The 19,873-nt window shown below is 36.9% G+C and overlaps 1 protein-coding gene across 3 annotated transcripts in view; it reads right to left on the bottom strand.

Moving 5' to 3' along the window:
- The window catches only part of MAGI2 (membrane associated guanylate kinase, WW and PDZ domain containing 2), a 691,018-nt gene that overhangs the window by 107,350 nt on the left and 563,795 nt on the right, over nt 1-19,873 (bottom strand). For all 3 annotated transcript variants that reach the window (XM_057364469.1, XM_057364467.1, XM_057364468.1), the window contains one exon: nt 5,856-6,491. In XM_057364469.1, the coding sequence (XP_057220452.1) occupies nt 5,856-6,491 (636 nt within the window). The remainder of the gene's footprint in view (nt 1-5,855; nt 6,492-19,873) is intronic.

The raw sequence follows: 19,873 nt of genomic DNA, 5'->3' as shown, positions 1-19,873 counted from the left end.
AAAAAAAAAAAGTTAACAACTCAAAAGCCAGCATGAGAAGAGTATGTTTACAGACAAATCATGCTGAGGAAACTGTTGAATTTATGATGCCATAAAAAGAGCTCATAATTTTGAGATGGAAAGGAAAAAGGTCTGCTATGAACCTTTGTTTTCCATCATTTTTAAAGCAGATGGATCCAGGAACAACAGAGCACTTAGAGGGATGACGAGGCAAAATGATGTGGCAAATTGGAAAGAACATTGTAAGAGGATGCTGCCAGTGGCATCTCGGWCAGAAGGCTTCTATGTCTCCAACTTCCAGGCAACAATAGATCACATGGTTGACTTCAAATGGGTCAGTGGTTCACTATTAGKTTYGTGTGTACATTCYCTTTCTGTGATCAAATGTCCCTTARGCTCACAAACAAGAGATAYATGYGCCATTTAAGAAYAGAGGAGGGCTAAAAATGCAGATATTGCCAAATATTCCTCTCACCATTAGACKACTTTCAGGAAATAGGAKGAAATGGATCAGRAGCAAATGTACAGTTGAAGTAAATGTCTGGAGAGGAGAAAGTGTATCAGGAAGCAGGAGAGATACGAGACCTTTTCATGTCCCAAAATCTTCTCTCAGAAACAATAAAATAAGAATAACTTCATGAACAAAGCAAGGATAAAGAGACCCATAGAAAGCAATCAAACCAAGTCTGGGTTTGTTTAGAAAGTGACTGGAAAGGAAAAATTTGCCAATGACTCAGGGATGTATGAGAGTAGAGACAGAAGGATGATGGAAAACCTCCATAAGCCCCAAATCAAAAACCTACAACATACTTCCAAGAATTTAATTTTTTTTAACCCTCAGGATGGTTGACTAGAAAGCCCTAAACTGGGGATGAGCAAACCATGCGATACAGGGTCTTCAAYACTCTCTTAATATTTTGAATGAAGAACTGCAGAATGAGAATAAAAGCTACAGAGACCTCAGTGGTGGGCTGAGCTCATGGAACCAAGCAATAAGAATTTTCTGGGCCAGACAAGCATTAGCAGGGTGACAACAGTGCTGCCTCAGCTTTATCCTGTGCAGCTTTCCCAAGAGACAACAACTTGGAGACAAAGAAGCGTGAGCTTTCCTGACTAGAGGAATTGAAACACATAACAATCCCAGCAATGAAACAAAAACAACAAAAAAATACAACTCTATGGTAGAAGGGCAAAGCTGTCAAATCTGAAAGAAGTCCATGGATAGGGTACTGGGCATGTAGGGTTCTTTCCCTTGAAGTCTGCTTATTTTGTGAAATTTCTGCCTGTTTTGAAATTGCTGATATTGCATGTGATGTACTATTAGTGGTTTTATGGAGTTACACGCTTCTTCTGAGATTTATACAATATGTGTGATAATTTCCCTTCCTTTTATCTGCACATTTTACAATAAATAGTTAAATTGTCCCTCCTCTTCTTGACTATGCACTGCAYTTCGCTATCTCCCACGCCATGTCATGGTGACACTGGCTGCTGACAGTCCAGTCCCACACCAGGACTGGGATAGCAATTAAACAATGTGGACAGTGCATCAGYTCTCCRGCTCCATTTMGTACCAAYAGCCTCAGTTTCTCAGARCCATTTTGGATTTTACCATTCTTTMATTTCCATGATTATAAAATACCCATCTGATTTAGGAATTTTGTCAGTCTCCCACTTACTGCATTTAATGTTTCACTCTCAACACCTGCTATGATTCCCACAACTTCATGAAGCAGTCCTGGGTTGTCTGCAGGTTTCCTTAACAACAGTATTTCAGACATAGTCTTGATGGTCCTACATTTGAATCTGTCAGTTCTTTTTTAGACTTGTGGAGATGGGCTTCTGTCTACAGGYTCATATATTTATAAGGTACTTTCCAAAAGCGATGGCATATGTCAAATAATTGGATAGCTAATTTAGTAGAAAATGCCAAACCCAGTTTTTGAAGTCCTCATTAGTGAATATTTTGCTCTACATAAATTTGCTACATATCACTTCAACAACTAAGCACTGTTTTTCAGTAGTACTGGACTAATTCAGAATTTATGCCCTATCTGCATTCATAAAGACTGATTTTTGAGAGCTCTTCCACGCTATTTCAGCAGCCTATACTCAATGAAGTCTGCTGCAGAAGCTGAAGATAAAGTGCAAAGMCCAAAACAAAGCTGGAAAGGAATAAATATCTTTGGGTGTTAATACCTTGAATACTATTTTTTTTTCTATTAATGTATTCCTTTTTTTTTAGGTAACACTTTTCACTATATTTTCCATTAGTTTTAGGTTTTTTTTTCAGTACAAATGCATCTGTCAACTTATAGTAATCAATGGAAACAATGGCTGTTCAGCAAAAACAAATGTAAAGAAATGGAACTGTTATGGTGTATCTACTTAGCGAAGAACTTGTCCAATAAACAAAAACGAGACAGTAAGATGTCTAGCCAGTGCTAAAGAGATGCTTTGTATTTTCTTTGATAGACAATTATATGATTTCCATTATTATTTTTTTAACAAACAGATAAATTGCTACTTTTGCTTTAGAAATTTTACAACAAGTAGATTATGAGTTGTGGGATTTCCTCCAGCTGGATTGTACCCCATGACAAATCTCTGTTTTGGTGGTGTTTAGAGAGGATTTAGTGGTCTCTTTAAATTTGAGTATTGCTATTCCCACCATCCTTTAGAAACATTCAGACCTTTCCTTCTCCTCCATACTCTGTCTGTTGACCTTCTAAGCTTSAGGGACAATGTTTTTTAAAATGCTCCAGCATAAATACTATGTGCAGCCAAGAGAGTATTTTTTTCCAGTATGAGACACTTTTTCCTATAGTGAGAATAGAGCTCAGCCAATGTCGTTCTGTTTCTCGTCTGCAATGTAGATAAGATTGCTGGATGAGAGAGAAATTAAGTCACTTACAGAAATGGATTGTCACAATGAGCTGTGCAGTCAGGCCATATTCATATCAGAGACAGAATACATTACAAGGCAACACAACCTTTTGCAAAACACAGCCTTCCTCATCCACAGGCAGGAACAGCACTTCGGTCTTAATCTTAAAAATGAGACATTAAAGACAGGATGTATAGGGCAATGATGGAAAAGGATGGCATAATTCAAGTGTCATTACACATCAGAGATAATAAAATAAAAATCGGATCCATGAGCAATGAGAAAGTACGCCTTGCTTTACTGGTGTCACTGACTAAATATTTTMGAGTCAAAGAAAGTTTCTCTAAGTATTTGGTTTTGTATTCAGATTATTTTACATGACCAAATCTTTTAATCTGTTTATTATTTGTAACATGTTGGATAGACTCATGTACCTGAAACAGTCATCCTCTATTCCCTTTATAATCAGTCAAGGAGAAAATATAGTTTTTAGGTRTATTTAGGTGCACCTAACTTATTTGAAACATCTACAGTAGAATTACATGAATTACATCATAGAAAAGCCTATTTCTGCCCAGGGAATACAAAAGGAGACATGAGAACTAACACAGACATATGTGTTATGTCTGCRTTATAGGTGTATATTTAGTCACATAAATTCCCTTGTCCTACAAATATATAAATGAAAAAGAACCCAAACCCCTGGTTGTCATCTTAAAACGTTCTCATATTAGTGTAAAGCTGTGATTTGGCAATCTCTTAGGTAGAGTAGGTTTGATTAACAAACTGTTTTTTCAGTTCTTTTGAACCACTCAAACCTTTTTYTTAAATTTCACAGTCTCGCAACCTGAAGGTAAAGTCATTATTTCTGATGTACAAAAATTTATGATAGTAAACTTCCATTTGTTCTGCATCATCCCATTAAGTTTAATGACACTGTAGAACTTTCAAACATTTGCTTCAGTCTTGGTCATCATTTTACCATGAACAAAACATGCTCTCTTTCTCTTTCTTGCATTCTCTAAAGCAACCAACCACCTCCTGCCCCAGCAACTGGGTTTAAATGTTCCTGCATTTGGACCTGGTATGYTGGGTAAGCTGAGCCAGGGGAATGACCTGTACCTCAGTGTTTGGCCTGAGGAGAGACCAGATGGGTTAAATTTACACTGCTTTGATCGAGCGTTGAGCTCAGTGCAGCATCTCCTACCTGCCACAGTGAAGTGRCACATCACAGTAACCACAGCTCAGTTAATGTACCAGAACTTGTTAAACTATCACATTGATCAATGTTAAACTATCATGTTTTGATCATTAATCAATGCTCTAAGAAGAAATTTTCTTCAGAGACACCAATTATCCTCAAGGCCTTGAGTATGTTGCTGCTTCAGGCTTTTTTTTTTGCTACTTTCCTGCACTGATTGCTGAAATATCTATTTTATTGTCTATTATTACTCAGGCTTGTTCAGCATACTGGATTTCACTCTCCACTTCTCTCTGAAGACTGGTGTTCTAAATAGTTTTTCTCTAGAGGGTGATTAACTTGCCATTTTCAAAATAAAATTCCACCTTTTGCGGTTACACTAACCCTTCTAATCCTTTTTATGCWCCTTTTTGGCTAGGCAGTTCTCCCTAATTTGTCAGCTTCTTAATAAAAAAATGTTCCTTACTCCACTCTTCAAGATTCTTAATGGACAGTAAGGAAAACTAGATTTAATATCAATGAATACAGCTTCTCTGCATTAACTTTCTCACCATTAACTGTCTCCARGTTCATACACTATACTGACTCCAATTTAATTATCTTCTTAATTTGGTTTCATTCTAAAAAATGTCAGATGCTGTCTCTTGTAGGGCATTCTTTTCTATATACATATACACATAATATGAAAAAATACTTTATTGACTATGTGCCTATGTGCCTTTATTGACTATGTGACCTATAATTACCTAATGTTTGTTACTTCTGCAATTTTGATAAAATGTTACTATATTCCTCATTCTAAGGATTATTAGGTTTTGCAATGATAAACATTTGGCCTATGCAAACACTAAAGCTTCACTTCCCAATTTCTACTCTTCAGAGGGAAATTAGTATTTTTGCATCTTTTTGCATAGAATCCTTTTTTTTTTCTTTAGAAGCACAGAGTAGTGTACCTTAAATGACATATGAATGCCTTTAGAGAAACAAAGATCTTTCATTTTAAAAATCCAATCATTATTCACTTCAGGTAATAAAAAATTATGATGGAGGCTCACCTCAAACCATCAAAGAAATTTTGTTTGGCTAAAATAAAAGCTATGAAATAACATCACTGTCAAGTTTTTAGCACTTTCCATGYTCTTATTGCTTCTTTACCCATAAAGTCCCCTTCCAGTGGTGAACATTCAAACTTACTATGTCAGGCTGGTRAGAAAAACAAAGTTGCTAGAAGCTATTTTTTTTTAAATCAGAGAGATATATACCATGGATCTGTTATCAGGAAAGAAAATAACCCCAACAACTGTTGTACACAATTTTTACAATGAATGAAAAGAGGCAAAATGGCTTATGAAAACCAGTACCCTTGTAAAGGGCTAATAGATKGCTCTGATTTTGATCTTCATGAATGAGTCAATATATACAATTATATCTAAAACTTGCAGCACTGTTTTAGGATTACATGAGTTTGCTGCAGACACCACACAAACTGTTATGGGGTGAAAGGTCTGGAACKGCCCTAGTTTTATCCTTATACAGAGATGGGACCATTGACACTCAAAACACATAAAGAAATGTACAACAAACTGCAAGATTTTGCCTAGGATACTTAATTGCAGACACACTTTTCCAGAACCAATGGCGTTACCTCCCACAACATGGAAATTAATTTCCAATCTAGCAAACAAGGATGTAGTGAGTATATGTATGTCTTATGGTTTAGAACCTTTTACACACATTTTTGTAATTGTACAGACTTTCCAAACTTACCTCCTCTATGGATAATCAAAGAAGTTTCACTTCCAACAGGACATTCTTTAAGTATATCCACTACTTCTGCATGGCTCAGGTTCTGTACATTCTGCTGGTTGATCTCAACAATGAGGTCACCTTCACACAAACCAGGACATCCCTGAATGTCTAGAATTTGCTTCACCCTCTGTCCTGTAGGACTGTCTGCTATAGTGAAGCCAAAGCCCTGGGCCCCTTTCACAATGGTTAAGGTCATGAGTTCAGCTTGGGTGGCCCCAGAAGAAGCCATTGATACATTATCATCATGGGCAGGTGGTGGGAATGTGCTATCAAGCTGACTATCTGCTGGAATGGAGTGCAAGGAGTGTGGTGGTCGATCTGTTACGTCTGGAACAGACTGAGAAGTCCTAGAAATGTATTCCAAATAAGTTTCATAGTTATGTCTTCCATTTACCACTACCGGAGGCCTCTCCATTACTGCAAGGGGTGGCACCATGCTGTTGGCAGGATCTTCAGGATCAAAGGGCAAAGGGTATCCACGACATAGCACCAAGTTGACACTCTGACCAATAGGAACAGACTGGAAGAGTTTGACTACATCTGCGTGAGTATGTCCAAGGACACAAACTTCATTAATATAGACAATCACATCACCTAGAACGAGAAGAACAAACAGTGACAACATGAGACAACTTCAATTGCTGTATATGCAGTGCATTTTTTAAAAAAAAATGAGATAGAAGTCTGCTGAAAAAATATGATAAATTCAATCAACATACTGACTCAAATAGGAGAGACAAAGAAGTAAAATTTGTCTGGCAGCAAATGTAATACAAAGACACAATGACAATACCAGTTATTTTCTGTGTAAGCTCACAGATGGAAAATTTAGATGGAACCAGACATTCACCTTTTCCTAATATTTTCTCCCTATTTTCCCAGCTCCTWTCAGATTACTTTTTAATAAGATACAATGGAAGATTATTTGGAGAGTGTTTTATCAAGAAATACAATTGTTTGGTGAAGAGCAAAAGAAAAAAAAAATAGTAAGTATTCCTGGACTTATGAATCAATGAGCAGCAATGCAAGACTGTGCATGCATGTTCATAAAGAAACACTTTTTGCACTGATCATGATATTGACATTTTTCTGTTAAATGTGATTACTAGCCATCATTTAGAACTACTACTGTCATTTCCTATTCTAGGCATGAACTATATATCTTGCATAATGTAGACATGTTTCATTTTTTTGTAGCCAAAGGCTCAAGGACAATGACACAACAATTTTTTTTTTTTTTTTTAGGTAGGTTCAACACCTTTTTATTACAGAAATCTAGGGAATTATACAAAATTCGGTTTGATATTTTCACCTAACCAGGTGGTCAAATAAACCCAAGGATACTGCCTTTACCTCCAAATCTTGTTTCATGTATAGCAGAGCTACCAGTCTGAGCATATGGAAGCAGAATACTTTAAGTCAACAGGCTATTTATGGGTCTCCATATTGCCCATGCACCAACCATCTACTGTTACTGAAACGTTCAGAAATCATTTCAAATTCCTTCTGGGTGTTAGAATAKATCTATATTTTTATAGCTATAAATATTTTTTAAATGTACGGTTAAGGTGCATATTAAATTAAAAATGATTGAYAAGTACAAACAATATTCAGAGTAGTTTGATGACCCACAATCAATTTGTACTTTCTGAAAGCAATTTGCACCTTTATGGAAGAAGAAAAGGATATTTGGTTAAAGAACTCTAGAAGCTGAAGAATTTTTCTAAGTGAAGATTGTCTTATTATCCTACAGTTAATCACCAGGATACTGTGAGATGTCTACAAGATACACAGTTCAAAAATCGACACATCACAACACAAAGCTTTTTAAAGGTATTTGAAAACTCAGCAATAAAATGAAAATGATTAGGGGAGAATGAGGTGGTTTGGGTGGAATTGCTTTAAGCGTATTTATGAAATTATGTCGTTCGAGTACTTCAATCAAAATATCTAATCAAGCAAACTGAGGATAAGAGCATCATCAAGATGCCAATGCAAGGGCTGTTTCTAAGTGACAACAAAAGGCAAAGGCTGTTTCTACGTGAAAACGAAATGGTCAATTCCCACATGATCAGTCTGTGAAACAGCCTGACAGTAATTAAYTGCATATGCACAAACTGATTCAGAGGAAGATTTCTTCAGAGGGTGCCTAGGGAAAAAATGCTAAGGAAGTTTGTTTAAATGATTGCGAGCATTTCACACATAAACCTTAGGAGCTGCAAATGCTTTCTTAAATGCGCATCATAAATAGATTTCAAAACAAGCATAAACAGTAATGCTACTTCATAGGCAGTGCTGAAAGAACTCCAATGCTTTTGTCTCAAGCAGCTGAAAATAAAGCAGTTTTCAAAAGTCAAAATTTAAAAGAAAAAAATGCACTGTACAAATTACCGTGGCAATGGCTGCAATTCAACRTGATTTGCTCATGCCCCAGTATAGAAAGATCTTACCTGCACTCTCATCCCTGGCTCCCACGTTAGCAGTGAGGCTGACATTGCTCACAACAGGGCTGCTTCTGTTGAACTGAGAGCTCTTCAGTGCATGCTCCTGTTTCTGTAGCTATGCCTTAATAGTAACCTTGCGACTTTTTAATCCATGCAGTCTTTATTTTCCTGAGTGCTGGCAATGCAGCTATGTGGTGGGAGGAGACCAATCTGTTTGTTCATCCTCTCTTACAATACATTAGCAGGGTGCAAAAAGGAAAAATGCARTTTTTGTGTCGGGCAATTTTTGTGCTTTCAGCCCTTCACTTTAAGTATTTGGACAGGATTAACTATGATATAAAACTTAATATGGTTTTGATATATCAGAAAATTACAGAAACTAGTTAACATTATATAGGTCTGCAGTGGGAAGAAATTAGCTTTTGCAAAAGGAGAGCAATCAGGGAACATACAGGCCAAGGTAAACCCTTTCCCCAGTCACTGAACTGGCAAAACTTAGCACTAGAAGATCTTGGATAAGAATGTCTTCAAATCACGACCTTGCATTATTCCTCACGAGAAAGCTGAAAATTTTTCAGCATGAAAAATCGATATTTTTAAAGCTCTTTGTGGTTGCTGATGTATAGCATGAATAGCACAGCTGGGCACATGCTGAAGCTGTAATTCAGCCAAATTCACGACCGTTTGGGACCCACCTGCTGTACTGCCACACGGAAAAAGTACAGCCACAGGTTAAATGTGATTAGCACATCRGTATGAGTTACTAAATTCAGCTCGAAGAAAGGAGCTGCAGTGTTGTTGCACTGGGGAGAAACAGTTTCRTATCATGAGACAGGAAGGAGGAATAAAAAGGGTTAATTTTAGRAATCCTTCAAATTAATCTCTTGACTGTACTTTCTCCAAACCTAACTCATTTTTCCAGGCTGAGAGTTCCTCATTGCTGACACAGAGAGAAGTACCCAACATTTGGTAGGGAGAGAGATAAGTTAAGAGCATTACAGAGCCAGTGCCATGCTAATGCCAAGTTCAAAACCTCTCTTCTTTAGGAAAACTCCCTTAAAGGTTCCTGTAGCATCTTTTCTGCCTCTTCTCTTCTGCTGCTTCTAATAATAATGGGTGCATATGGACAGGCATAATAGCTATCCACTTTATAATCCCTGTCTGATTTTCTGAGCAAGCCATAGTCTGCCTCCAGAAATCACAGTTTCACAGTGAGTGGGTATCTTTGAAGTTATGCAGAACATTTATATTAAGCATCAAACTTTGCCTGACTTCTAGAATTAAATTTACTAAAATGACTGGAATTTGCTTACAGAATGATTGAGGTTGGCAGGGCTTTCTAGAGGTCATTTTCTCCAAACCCTGTTCAATCAGAATCCCTTAGAAGTAGCTGCCCAGGATCAWGTCCAGGTGGCTTTTGAAAACCTCCAAGGAGCTAGACTCCACATCCTCTCTAGGCAACCTGTGCCAGTGCTAAATCACCCTCCCAGCAGGAAAGTGTTTTCTGATGTTCAAAGGAAACCTCTTGCATTTGAGTGTTTGCCCATTGCCTCTCTTCTTGCCACTGGAAAGAGCTTGGCTCCATCTTTGCACAGATATTTACATATTGGTAATATCCCYCTGAGCTTTCYCTTCTCCAGGGTGAACATCCTCTCTATCAGGTGCTGTCCAATTTAATCTTCACCAGCCTGTTCAAAYTGTACACAGGCCACACCAACCTTATGTAACTTGAGACTATTCAGGGATTGACATCACTAGTCTTATCACAAACTATCCTATAGTTTCAGGCAATGTTACCAGCTCTATTTATCTCCCTTCTGAAGAACCTRTACTATTCAGTTGACTCCAGTTATTGTTTCTTCTAGGTTTTCATTACCCCTAGATTCCCATCTTGCACTACTAGGTAAAGTTCATCCATTTTCTTACCTATGTTCCCAACACTTGAACGCAGATGCTTCACTTATTTTTTATTATTGTTTCTTGTGCAYTTAGGTTTCTGGCTGTACTTCAGCAAATTGAATTGCCTACTAAACTGTGATCCTTATTATTAATTAGAATTCACTAAACTTTGAAGTTTGAATGCAGAGAAAAAGAAAGGCAGATTAGATYTTCATTCAAAGCTCAGTAGAAATGTCTCCATTCTTTCTGACAGGTCTTAATGCTAGGTTTATGTGCTTAAAATATGACAGAACGCTGTGATTTGGGGTGGAGACAGCTCTCTATCCCCCTGCAGTCAGCACAAGCCAATAGCAACGGAGCTAAAGCCAGCTCATGGTTTGGCAAGTCAGCACAGGACACACCAGCTCTGCAGGACTCAGGCTGCATAATTTTTTGCTGCATTTATAGCWCACATAAACTCTGCTAACTGCTACAGCATTACTTATTCCCACTTGCATTTCTCACCCATATAATCTAAATTCTGTGTCTGCATACTTTGCATCAGTTTTAGAAGTAGCAATACATGATTACTTCATCGTTGAAGCTTTCCCTTCACCTGCCCACCCACGCTCTCTTCTGTCATAACCAGATATTTCTGTCACTCCTCAGCAGTGACCTTGTCTTCTCTTTCTGCAGAGTGCTGCAAGATTGCTGGCACTGGAGCCTATTCATAATAAATTCAGAGCACGTTTCCAGTACTGAGATACGAAACATGGGGGTAATTTTAATAACAACGGCATGTGAGTGATGGTCACGAAAGAAGCAAAGATTTGTTAGAAATCAGCCATTTTTTGATTTATACATACAATTCCAAGTAGCAGTGCAGATAATTAGGGTGTGAGGGATCCTTTTTAAACAGAGGGAGATGAACGATGTTCTGAAACTTTGAAACTCAATTTCTCTCCACTTGCCATAGGTGTTAATCCAYTGTGTGAGTAACTAATACCTGCTACAAATGGCTAGAAGCACTTTTTTGAATGTGAAAGATTTCAAAAAGTTCTGCATAAACAGAAATTCTCTGTTTTTTAGACTCTGACTTGCCAKAGAACCTTAAAAAACCTATTTAGTTCTAGCTGCTAAGATTGATGGCATGGGTTACAGACAAAAGATAAAGCCTAGGGTCCTGTAGTTCACAAAAGCCTGATTTTTCTCTAAAAAAAATCCTCAATTTTGTTAATACTCAGTACAAAATTACCCTTATTTTTAAATAAAAATTTTGGAATGATAACAGCTTCTTAAAAGAGATTGCAGTGTCACATGACTTGCATATTAGTASTGAAATACTTAAAACACCTGCCAAGAAAATCCTTACTTATTTCTTCTAAAGAGAAACATGGAATTAACTGCTAAAACATATCAAGAAGGCAACCTGGRGAGAAGTACTTGCATACAATAACTACAGCTACTAACTGAAAGAGCTARATATAAAACTGACCACTTTATTATCAGTTTTGTAACAACTTTCTCTGGTAAACTAGCGCAGCAGCCACAGTGAAATGAAAAGAGCTGCTGGGAGACACAATAGTCAGCTGCCTGTGCACTTAGAAACAGTTTCAGGACCACTTGCTGGTATGTGAGAACACTGAATAATCCATTAAAATATCACTGCTCATACTGGCATGGAGAAACCATTTCCCAGTCTTCATCACAGAGGGAAAGTTTTACCCATGTGTGACAAACTCAGCAAAGCTGACAGGCAACCACTCTCCACAGATCCGGCTTTCACTCACTAAACTCTGGAAACTGAAGTTCAGGGGAAAAATCAGGGTAATAGAAATCATTATTTATTTAATCATTAATTATTATTATTTACTATTTATTTAAATCAGACAAAAAGTCAAGCCAAAATGGATCCCTAGGCATTCAGGCACTGAAACTGGCATAAGATAGGCCTAGATTTTCCTCTTACTGAAACCTGAGCAACAGATGTAAATCATCTGTTTGTCAYATTTGAGCCAGTACTTCTACTTGTACAAAACAACATTGTTGGAGTGATTAACTTGGGCTAAAATCTGTTCCCATCATTGGAAGGACTGAGCACACTGGCTCTAAACTTTGCTTCAGGGGCCAACACAAATATGTGACACAGACACTTGTCTGCAACTCTACCCAAGACTCAGATCTGTTGAGTAAGCAGGTGCCATTTTTATACAATCAATTTTTTAGAACCCATTTTAATTCTACTGTGACCCAATGCATATGCCTAATTAAAAAGCTGTCTATTCAAAATTTTTGTGCTTAACCAGCATATATCAAGTAATTACACTTGGGCAGATGTGCATTAGTAGAAGAAACTATTTCCGTTTTATTTGTGTTTTGCATATAGTGGTAAAAGCTATTGAAATAGAGGCATTTATTTGGGAGAGAAATCAAATATATTCCAGAAAAATCTAAATACCTTGATTATTTGCTGACCCAGTAAACATAAAATATTGTAGATTAAAAAATGTAAGTAATGCAATAGCAAAAGCATACTTAAATCAATGCTGGTCATAAAGTAAAGAGTAGTTAAATTTTCTTCCTAGAAACAGTTTTTCACTTCTTCAAGGATCTGAAAGTATAGCAAGGATGTTAAAACTGCTCCTTTACAAAAAAAAAGTAATTACTTAAAAGTTGGCAAGTATATTGGAGGCAAGAGCACATAAAAAGAAATAGGTTCAATTTTCAAGGCAGCCTTTTATTTACAAATTATGTAAGCTTGTTCTGTCTAAGTTTTGCTTGCAGGAACTACTTGTGCATCCTGAAATGCCTGGTGTGAATGAACTGCATGACAGAACATCAGTGGATCTGAAGAGCAAGATAAAAAATGTATGCCATGTTTGCATAGCTATTTGGGATCACTTTGAAAGGTGTCACTGTGAGCAGAGGCTCATGTAGGAATGAAACCCTTCCTTTTCYTTAGAAAAAGGAGGTCAAAATTTACAACACATTTGCTTTTGTACGCACATTTTATTTCTGTAGGCAACGCATCACATTTATCTAGGTAATGGCTCCCAGGAGGAGGAATGTAGCCCAGGCAGCCTCCTGGCAGCCTAAAGGCATAAGGGTATGGAAAAGCACGATGTAAATAGCAAGCAGCCCCTGTGCCCGMCTGGGAACCCTGGCAATGTGCCACCTGTCCCTGGTGGAAGGCATTTTCAGCAGCATTGACTGCACACCATTGCCTCTGCTGAATCCTGACATAAACTGCCCGGAAGGAAAAAGGGAGATGGATGAGTGAGGAACTACATGGAGCATTTATAAAGACACTGCAGCACAGTGACAAATGCCTTTAGATATTGAAATATATATACMTGTTACTGGGAATTTTTAGTAATAGGCAGTCATGTTGTGAACTGAAAYGGTTAAAATAGAGCTATTTTATTTCTTTGAGTAATGCTAGCACCATGAAGACAAGAATAACTAATCACATACTAAATTAGTAATTTGTGAAAGTAACAGCAGTTTGTTGGACGCTTAAAAAACATGTGCAAAGATAGATGAGTAGGATTAGCCTCCATTTAAAATCTACAGAGGTAMAACTTGAAAATTCATTTCTATTTTAGAGATATTATGGTTTCCAAGGAGATTCCTTATAACTGAAGTGGGCATWACTGCCATAAGTGGGTCAGTTTTATAACTATTTGGTAAAACTATGCTTTTCATCATTGTTTGATCAATACTCTGTTTTTCTTGCTACACTCACACAATGTTCATCCACGTGCCTAATTCACCAGCTGACTCGCTGAGACTGGTTCAAATCAGATTTGACTATCAGTCAGGTTATTAATTTAATTCCAGCTACGACTTAAAGCTTTGATTTGTGGATGTTTTGTGTATTCATTGCTCATGTCCACATTCTGCTGACTGAGATCAGTGTGATCTGCCAGCAGTCAGAGAGCTTATTTCAGATCCAAACCATGGATGTGGAGCCAAACGCCAGGCACCAGATCTGAAGGTGCTGCTCTGATCTATTGATTAGCAAGATCAATTAATAATAATAATAATAATAATAATAATAATAATAATAATAATATTGTGCATCCACATTCTCTCAAAAGAAGTGTTTACTGTTGTCCCAGATGCTACTTTTTATGCTATAAATTCACTACCAAACGTCATGCCAAAAAATCTGACTCTGATTAAACATCTTGTGTCCTTAATCCTGCCAGTTGTAATGAAATGTGTGCTCATTCACCACTTCATCCTAGTTATTGRAGCTTCTCCTGTCATGCCAAACCAGAAAATCAGAATATCTATATATGCACTTCTAGTTGTACCCATACATAAATCCTCAAATCTTGCTGCATCTTGAAAGTAATCAACTGGGTTTACAAGGTCAGCACTTTCAGAGGCAGATATTTCAAAAGAAGTCTGGTTCACTTCAGATTAATGCTTTCGTGCAAAATTAAAGACAAGGAGCATTTTATCAAGCAGAAATTAAATGTATCAAAACAGTGAAATAATTTCCAGCTAAATAAGTGGATTTTTACTAATAGTCTACTACATATAAAAACCTCAGTGCATTTGAAATGGAGCCATATTTGATTACAAATTCATCAACAAGTGTCTTATACAAATTTAAGGCTAGTATATAAGTAGTTTGAGTTTTATGAAGGCCATTCAAATTTTAGTTGATAAATGCTTATCTTATGTATTACCTCTATATTATCTTTCTTTTTTTTTGATAGTAAAATCATCAACAAAAGAAATTAACTTCCGAGAGCTTCTCACATATATTCTATACCAAAAGATGTGCTCAATAGTTTTTTTTTTTGGGTATGTATAAATATATTACTTGCTTTAAAATTGCATGGTAAAGATAAATAATAGAGTTCCTTTAGGTTCTCTAAGGTTTTACAGCATTTTTCCAGGTTAATAGAGGGTAAAGTATTATCAAACTGACCTTCCTTCTGAGCAAAYGTTGGTTGCCTTAATATCTCTAGAGCCTCTTTCATTGCCAAGCACTCATTTTCAAGGACAATATATTTTTACTCTTTGCAAAACAATTTAACACCTTCACCACTGAATAATTATTCTTTCAGCTCATTTCTGAATACTACACTGAGTATAAACTACAAAATTTAGCTTGCATAGTATTTTTTTTTTGTAAGAAGAAGGCAAAATCATTTAAAAAAGTGCCACCAAGCTCCTTCTTTAAAACTGCTTTATAACATACGGAAAACTCCAGCCTTATAATAGTTAGGAAAAGGTCACTTTCCACCCTTACAGTTTTATGGCTAAGAAACACATTCTCCTTTTATGAGGATTATCCAATCTCCCACTAGYTATTCTTCCTTCCTGTGTGTCTCATCCACCTTGTCTGTTTTCTGGTTTGGTTTGTAAGCTTTTTGAGAGAGAAGAATTTGTGTCTCTCTTGTATGGTTTATAGCACTAAGGAGTCATAATATTGTAAGGCCTTCATTTCCATTGTAGTAAATATATGACCAATAACAACGTCATTGCAAGGCAAATACTCCATCATTTTCCAGTGCAGTGCAAGGGTTCAGCTTAATGTTTGGATCCCAACACTTGCCACAAACTATGCTGCAATATGAATGCAGCTGCTGTTCAATAATCAAATCCCAGATCTTATATATAAAGAGGCATTAATCCTGTTGTGTATGAGAACAYACCATATCTAGCTCTTCAGAAAAGAATTAATTTTCTGGAGTCTAAATTTACTAATCAGTTAATTAGCTAATGAATAAAAGTAAATTAAAATGTGTTATTATGAATGACTGTGGTGCTGTATCAGACTATTTGTTCAGACYATGAAAAAGCAGCCTCACACTATGCCTGCCATCTCCTAATGTTTCCCATGAATCACCCCATGGGTGGCCTGTAATKAGAAAGCCCTTCCCAAAATTACCATTGCATTTAATTTTTTCCTCAAAAGGCTACCACTTAATGCCATTTGCTTCCATACAACATTTCTATCTTGCTCCTGACAAAGTAGGTGGCACCATCTGTCCTGAGATTGCTTTTATGCCCATCAAAATCTGAGATCAAACTGCAGTCTGCCATCCCACTGAAGATGGTAGCTGTAGTAGTAAAAGGTGATCCATGGAAAAGTTCTCTCAAGGATATTGTATGCACAACTTCCTCTTCTTTGGAAAGCCTGTAAAAATGGTGGGAAGTGGGACAGCCTCTCCATGAACCTCCTTGGAAATGCCGTGTTGGAAGTGCACAAARAAGKGCAAGAGTGCCATGAGTTAATGGATGCAGCACACTGGAGACAGGAGATAACTGAGGGTGAGCAAAGGATGAATTTGTGTCCTGTGGGGTGCAGGAATGGAAGGAGCAGCAGGAATGTGAGACATGAATGCCAGCAGCAGGATGATGGAGGAAGCAGAAATTGCTGTGCACTGAATGYCTTGGTCTTCTGTCTTCAAAAATACCCCAACTAGCTGCCTGTCCAAGAGCCCTCTCCTGCCTCAGGAAGGCACAAACAAATTGGAATACACAGTGAATCYTGCTCCAAAAATTAATGCTTTTAAAATGGAGGGCAATTTACATTAGAACTCATTTTGTTCTTTCTGCTTCTTATGGCATTTCAAGTATGAAATTATTAATTTTTCAGTCTTTTATGCAATTATTTTCAGACAAAACCCACAGTTTTTTGTCAAGTGCTTATATGTCACCTGCAATTTTTAGAAATACATGAAATTACAGTCATTATTTCCAATGGGGATCATAATTAGAGAAACTCAGGTACCTAACAKCAAACTTAAAAAAGCCAAACAACTCTGGGTATAAAAATGAAAGTGTGGCTTCTTGTCTATTTTAACTCTCTCTGCATTTATTACAAACTGTAAGTTCAGAAAAGAAACCCAAAATTTTCTTTGTGAGTCACTCAAACCAAAGATGGGGCTGCTGACACTAACGAGAGATATCACCATAAATAATATTGCCCTAACAGCAAAGTTAAGTGTTGCTGAGTGAATGAATTCAGTGTTTGTTTGATCTAGTGTAGTTTGATTTTGTGGCTTTTATGATGATATAGCAAGGAGACTTTATACCTCTTCATAGAACAATAAACCAATTCATAAACAGAACAAGCTTTTACAATAATTGATAACAATGTGCTAAATATTATAATCACAATTTTTTTCATAAATTTATACCATTAATAGTTGATATATTAAGTATCAACTATTTTCAATTATATTTMGATTTTTTCTATTTTTCAATTTCAATTAATATTTAGAAGAACGAATTGCATAATTTTGAAACTGACAGTCCTTTATCTGTTTGCAGCAAGGAGTCCCAAAATTGTTTAGTCTTGAAAAATTTTACATACATAAAGATGAACCAATCAATCAATGTATTAAATGTCTAGTGAGCCTTACAGTAAATTGTTACTGAAACATTGTCAAGGCTTTCAAGGTTAATGAATAAGTGGAATTCCAACTAAACACTTTGAAGAAGCAAATCCTGAAGAGTTTTATCATTTTCATTGAGAAAGAAACTACCCAGTCTTTCCACTATCCTTCCAAAAATATGTATATTTGTATCTCTTATGACAAAACTATTTTAACAGAACTGCTAGCATTCCCATGGCAAGGAGTATTCTGATTAACTGGGACAGTGGAAGGGGTTTAAGGAAAAAAAAATTGATACCATGTTGTTAATGTCCCTATAGCACAATTTCTAACACTACTTCTATGAATTATTCAATATGGTAGGGATAACTAGTGTGAATGCATCTCAGTGTGCTTATTTGTTATGTGACAGACACCATAAATAGAGGGGACAGTAGCTTTGATATTTGCAATGACCATATTTTCGTTCCCTGACTTCAMTGTCCTCCCAGATTATTGCAATGAGCTGCAAACTAAAAGCTGAATACCACAGTTCCACCTAGTAGAACTCATCTAAAATGTACTTTTGGAAAACAGAAGTATGCATATTTTCACACTTATTCATAYATCTTCAGCTATCTTCAAAAACAGTACTGATTTAGAAGGAGAATACGTCGTCCATCTACTCTCAAAACTGGAGARCATGTTTTGGATTCTGAGGCAATCTGGAATTTATAGAACAACAAGCATGGCTGTTTCTCTGGTGCAGAGCTTCTGGTAAGCAGGGGTGGCACAKTTTCTTCCAGTTGTGTTCACTTGGGTTTGAAGGCACAGGACAACCCTCACCCTGACAGAGCAGAGAGCATCTGCCCCTGTCCAACTCTGGGCTGCTGCTACCAGAAAGAGCCCCATGGCACCCGAGCCCCTCAAAGCCAGACTTGCACAAGGGACGAGTGGAACTGATAATGTCAGTTAAGTGACATGGAAATAGAGAAAAAACAATACTGGCAGCAATGGAAGGAGAAATACTACGAAATGAAGAAATTGTGAGACCGATCCCTCTGATATCAGTGCCTACTGTTCCCCATACTGGGCAAAGAAGCTGAAAGGCAGTTCTGTATTTGCAGTCTTTGCCAATCCATAGATAATTTTACAAAGAACATRTTCTCCAAATCTATTAATGGCTTTGTCCTGTCATTAAAAAAAAATCATAATTAAAATGAGTAATATAAAAGAAGAGGTTTAGGTCCAATTGTAAGGCTTCTGCATGCACAGGGAAAAAATGTTTGCACATAATAGATGTACTTCTCTTCCACTGGAGTCTATGCAGGTTCCCCTATGGATTAGAATGAAATATTTTCTCAGCTCTCTCTTACCCACTCTCATTTCTTCTTTCAAAGGACTCTTGCCCTCCCCCCACCTATGARAAATAGAATGAGTACTTGTCTGTATGGTCATATTGTGTACTTAATGTGCAAAAGCAAGACTGTTTAAGATGACTGATAATATATTCTTCTTTTTCACTTGCACAAATAAAAAATCCATTTGGGAAGGATGCTCTTGAGGCATAACAGGGATTTTGAATACCTAAATAAGACCCAGATGTGCTTAGATACCAACAAGATGTGAAAGAGATTAAAAACAGTTAAAGGAGAAATTATTTACATGAGCATTCTGCAATTTCCTCAAGTCTCTCACAAATTAAAAGCCAGACACACTGCCTAATTCAAACACAAAAATAYGAGGTGTGCCTTCACCTAATGGAAGAATAATACTGTTGCATCAAATTGACTGAAATACAAAGAAATGAAAGAAAAAGGAAGGAAAATTATATGCGCTTAATGTGATTTTTTTTTCAAACAGATAAAACAGGACAGAGAATATYTAACTCCATTACTAATAGCAATAAAATAGCAAGGCTATGGCGTATGAGAAATTTAAATTACCCCGAAGGAGAAAGTTTGCTATTTAGCCTGTCCCTAAACCCTGCTACTGCAGGATGCAAACAGAGGCGACAAGGGTTGTATCTCATGTAATTTCTACTRTTTGGGAGAAGAACTTGCTGTCACTGCAAGAAAGAGCAAAAATCTTGCTGCAGTCTGTTAAAGTAGATGCAATTATACTGTACAGGTATTATGCATCACTCTGCTTGTCACCTGGACAGGGCTGGAAGCATTACCAGAGAAGGCTGTCACAAACTGACTGAACACACTGACTTTCTCCTTCCAGTCTTGACTCAGACAGAGATTGTTTCAAGAGTCTTTTATGATTTCTATTATACACTCCAAATTTGGGGTAATCTTTTAGAAAA

This window comes from Malurus melanocephalus, unplaced genomic scaffold (assembly GCF_030028575.1).
Source record: "Malurus melanocephalus ecotype Western Australia unplaced genomic scaffold, MMel_1.1 scaffold_39, whole genome shotgun sequence".
NCBI lineage: Eukaryota > Metazoa > Chordata > Aves > Passeriformes > Maluridae > Malurus > Malurus melanocephalus.
The sequence above is the reverse complement of the archived record's forward strand: the minus strand, read 5'-3'. Positions and strand labels throughout refer to the sequence as shown.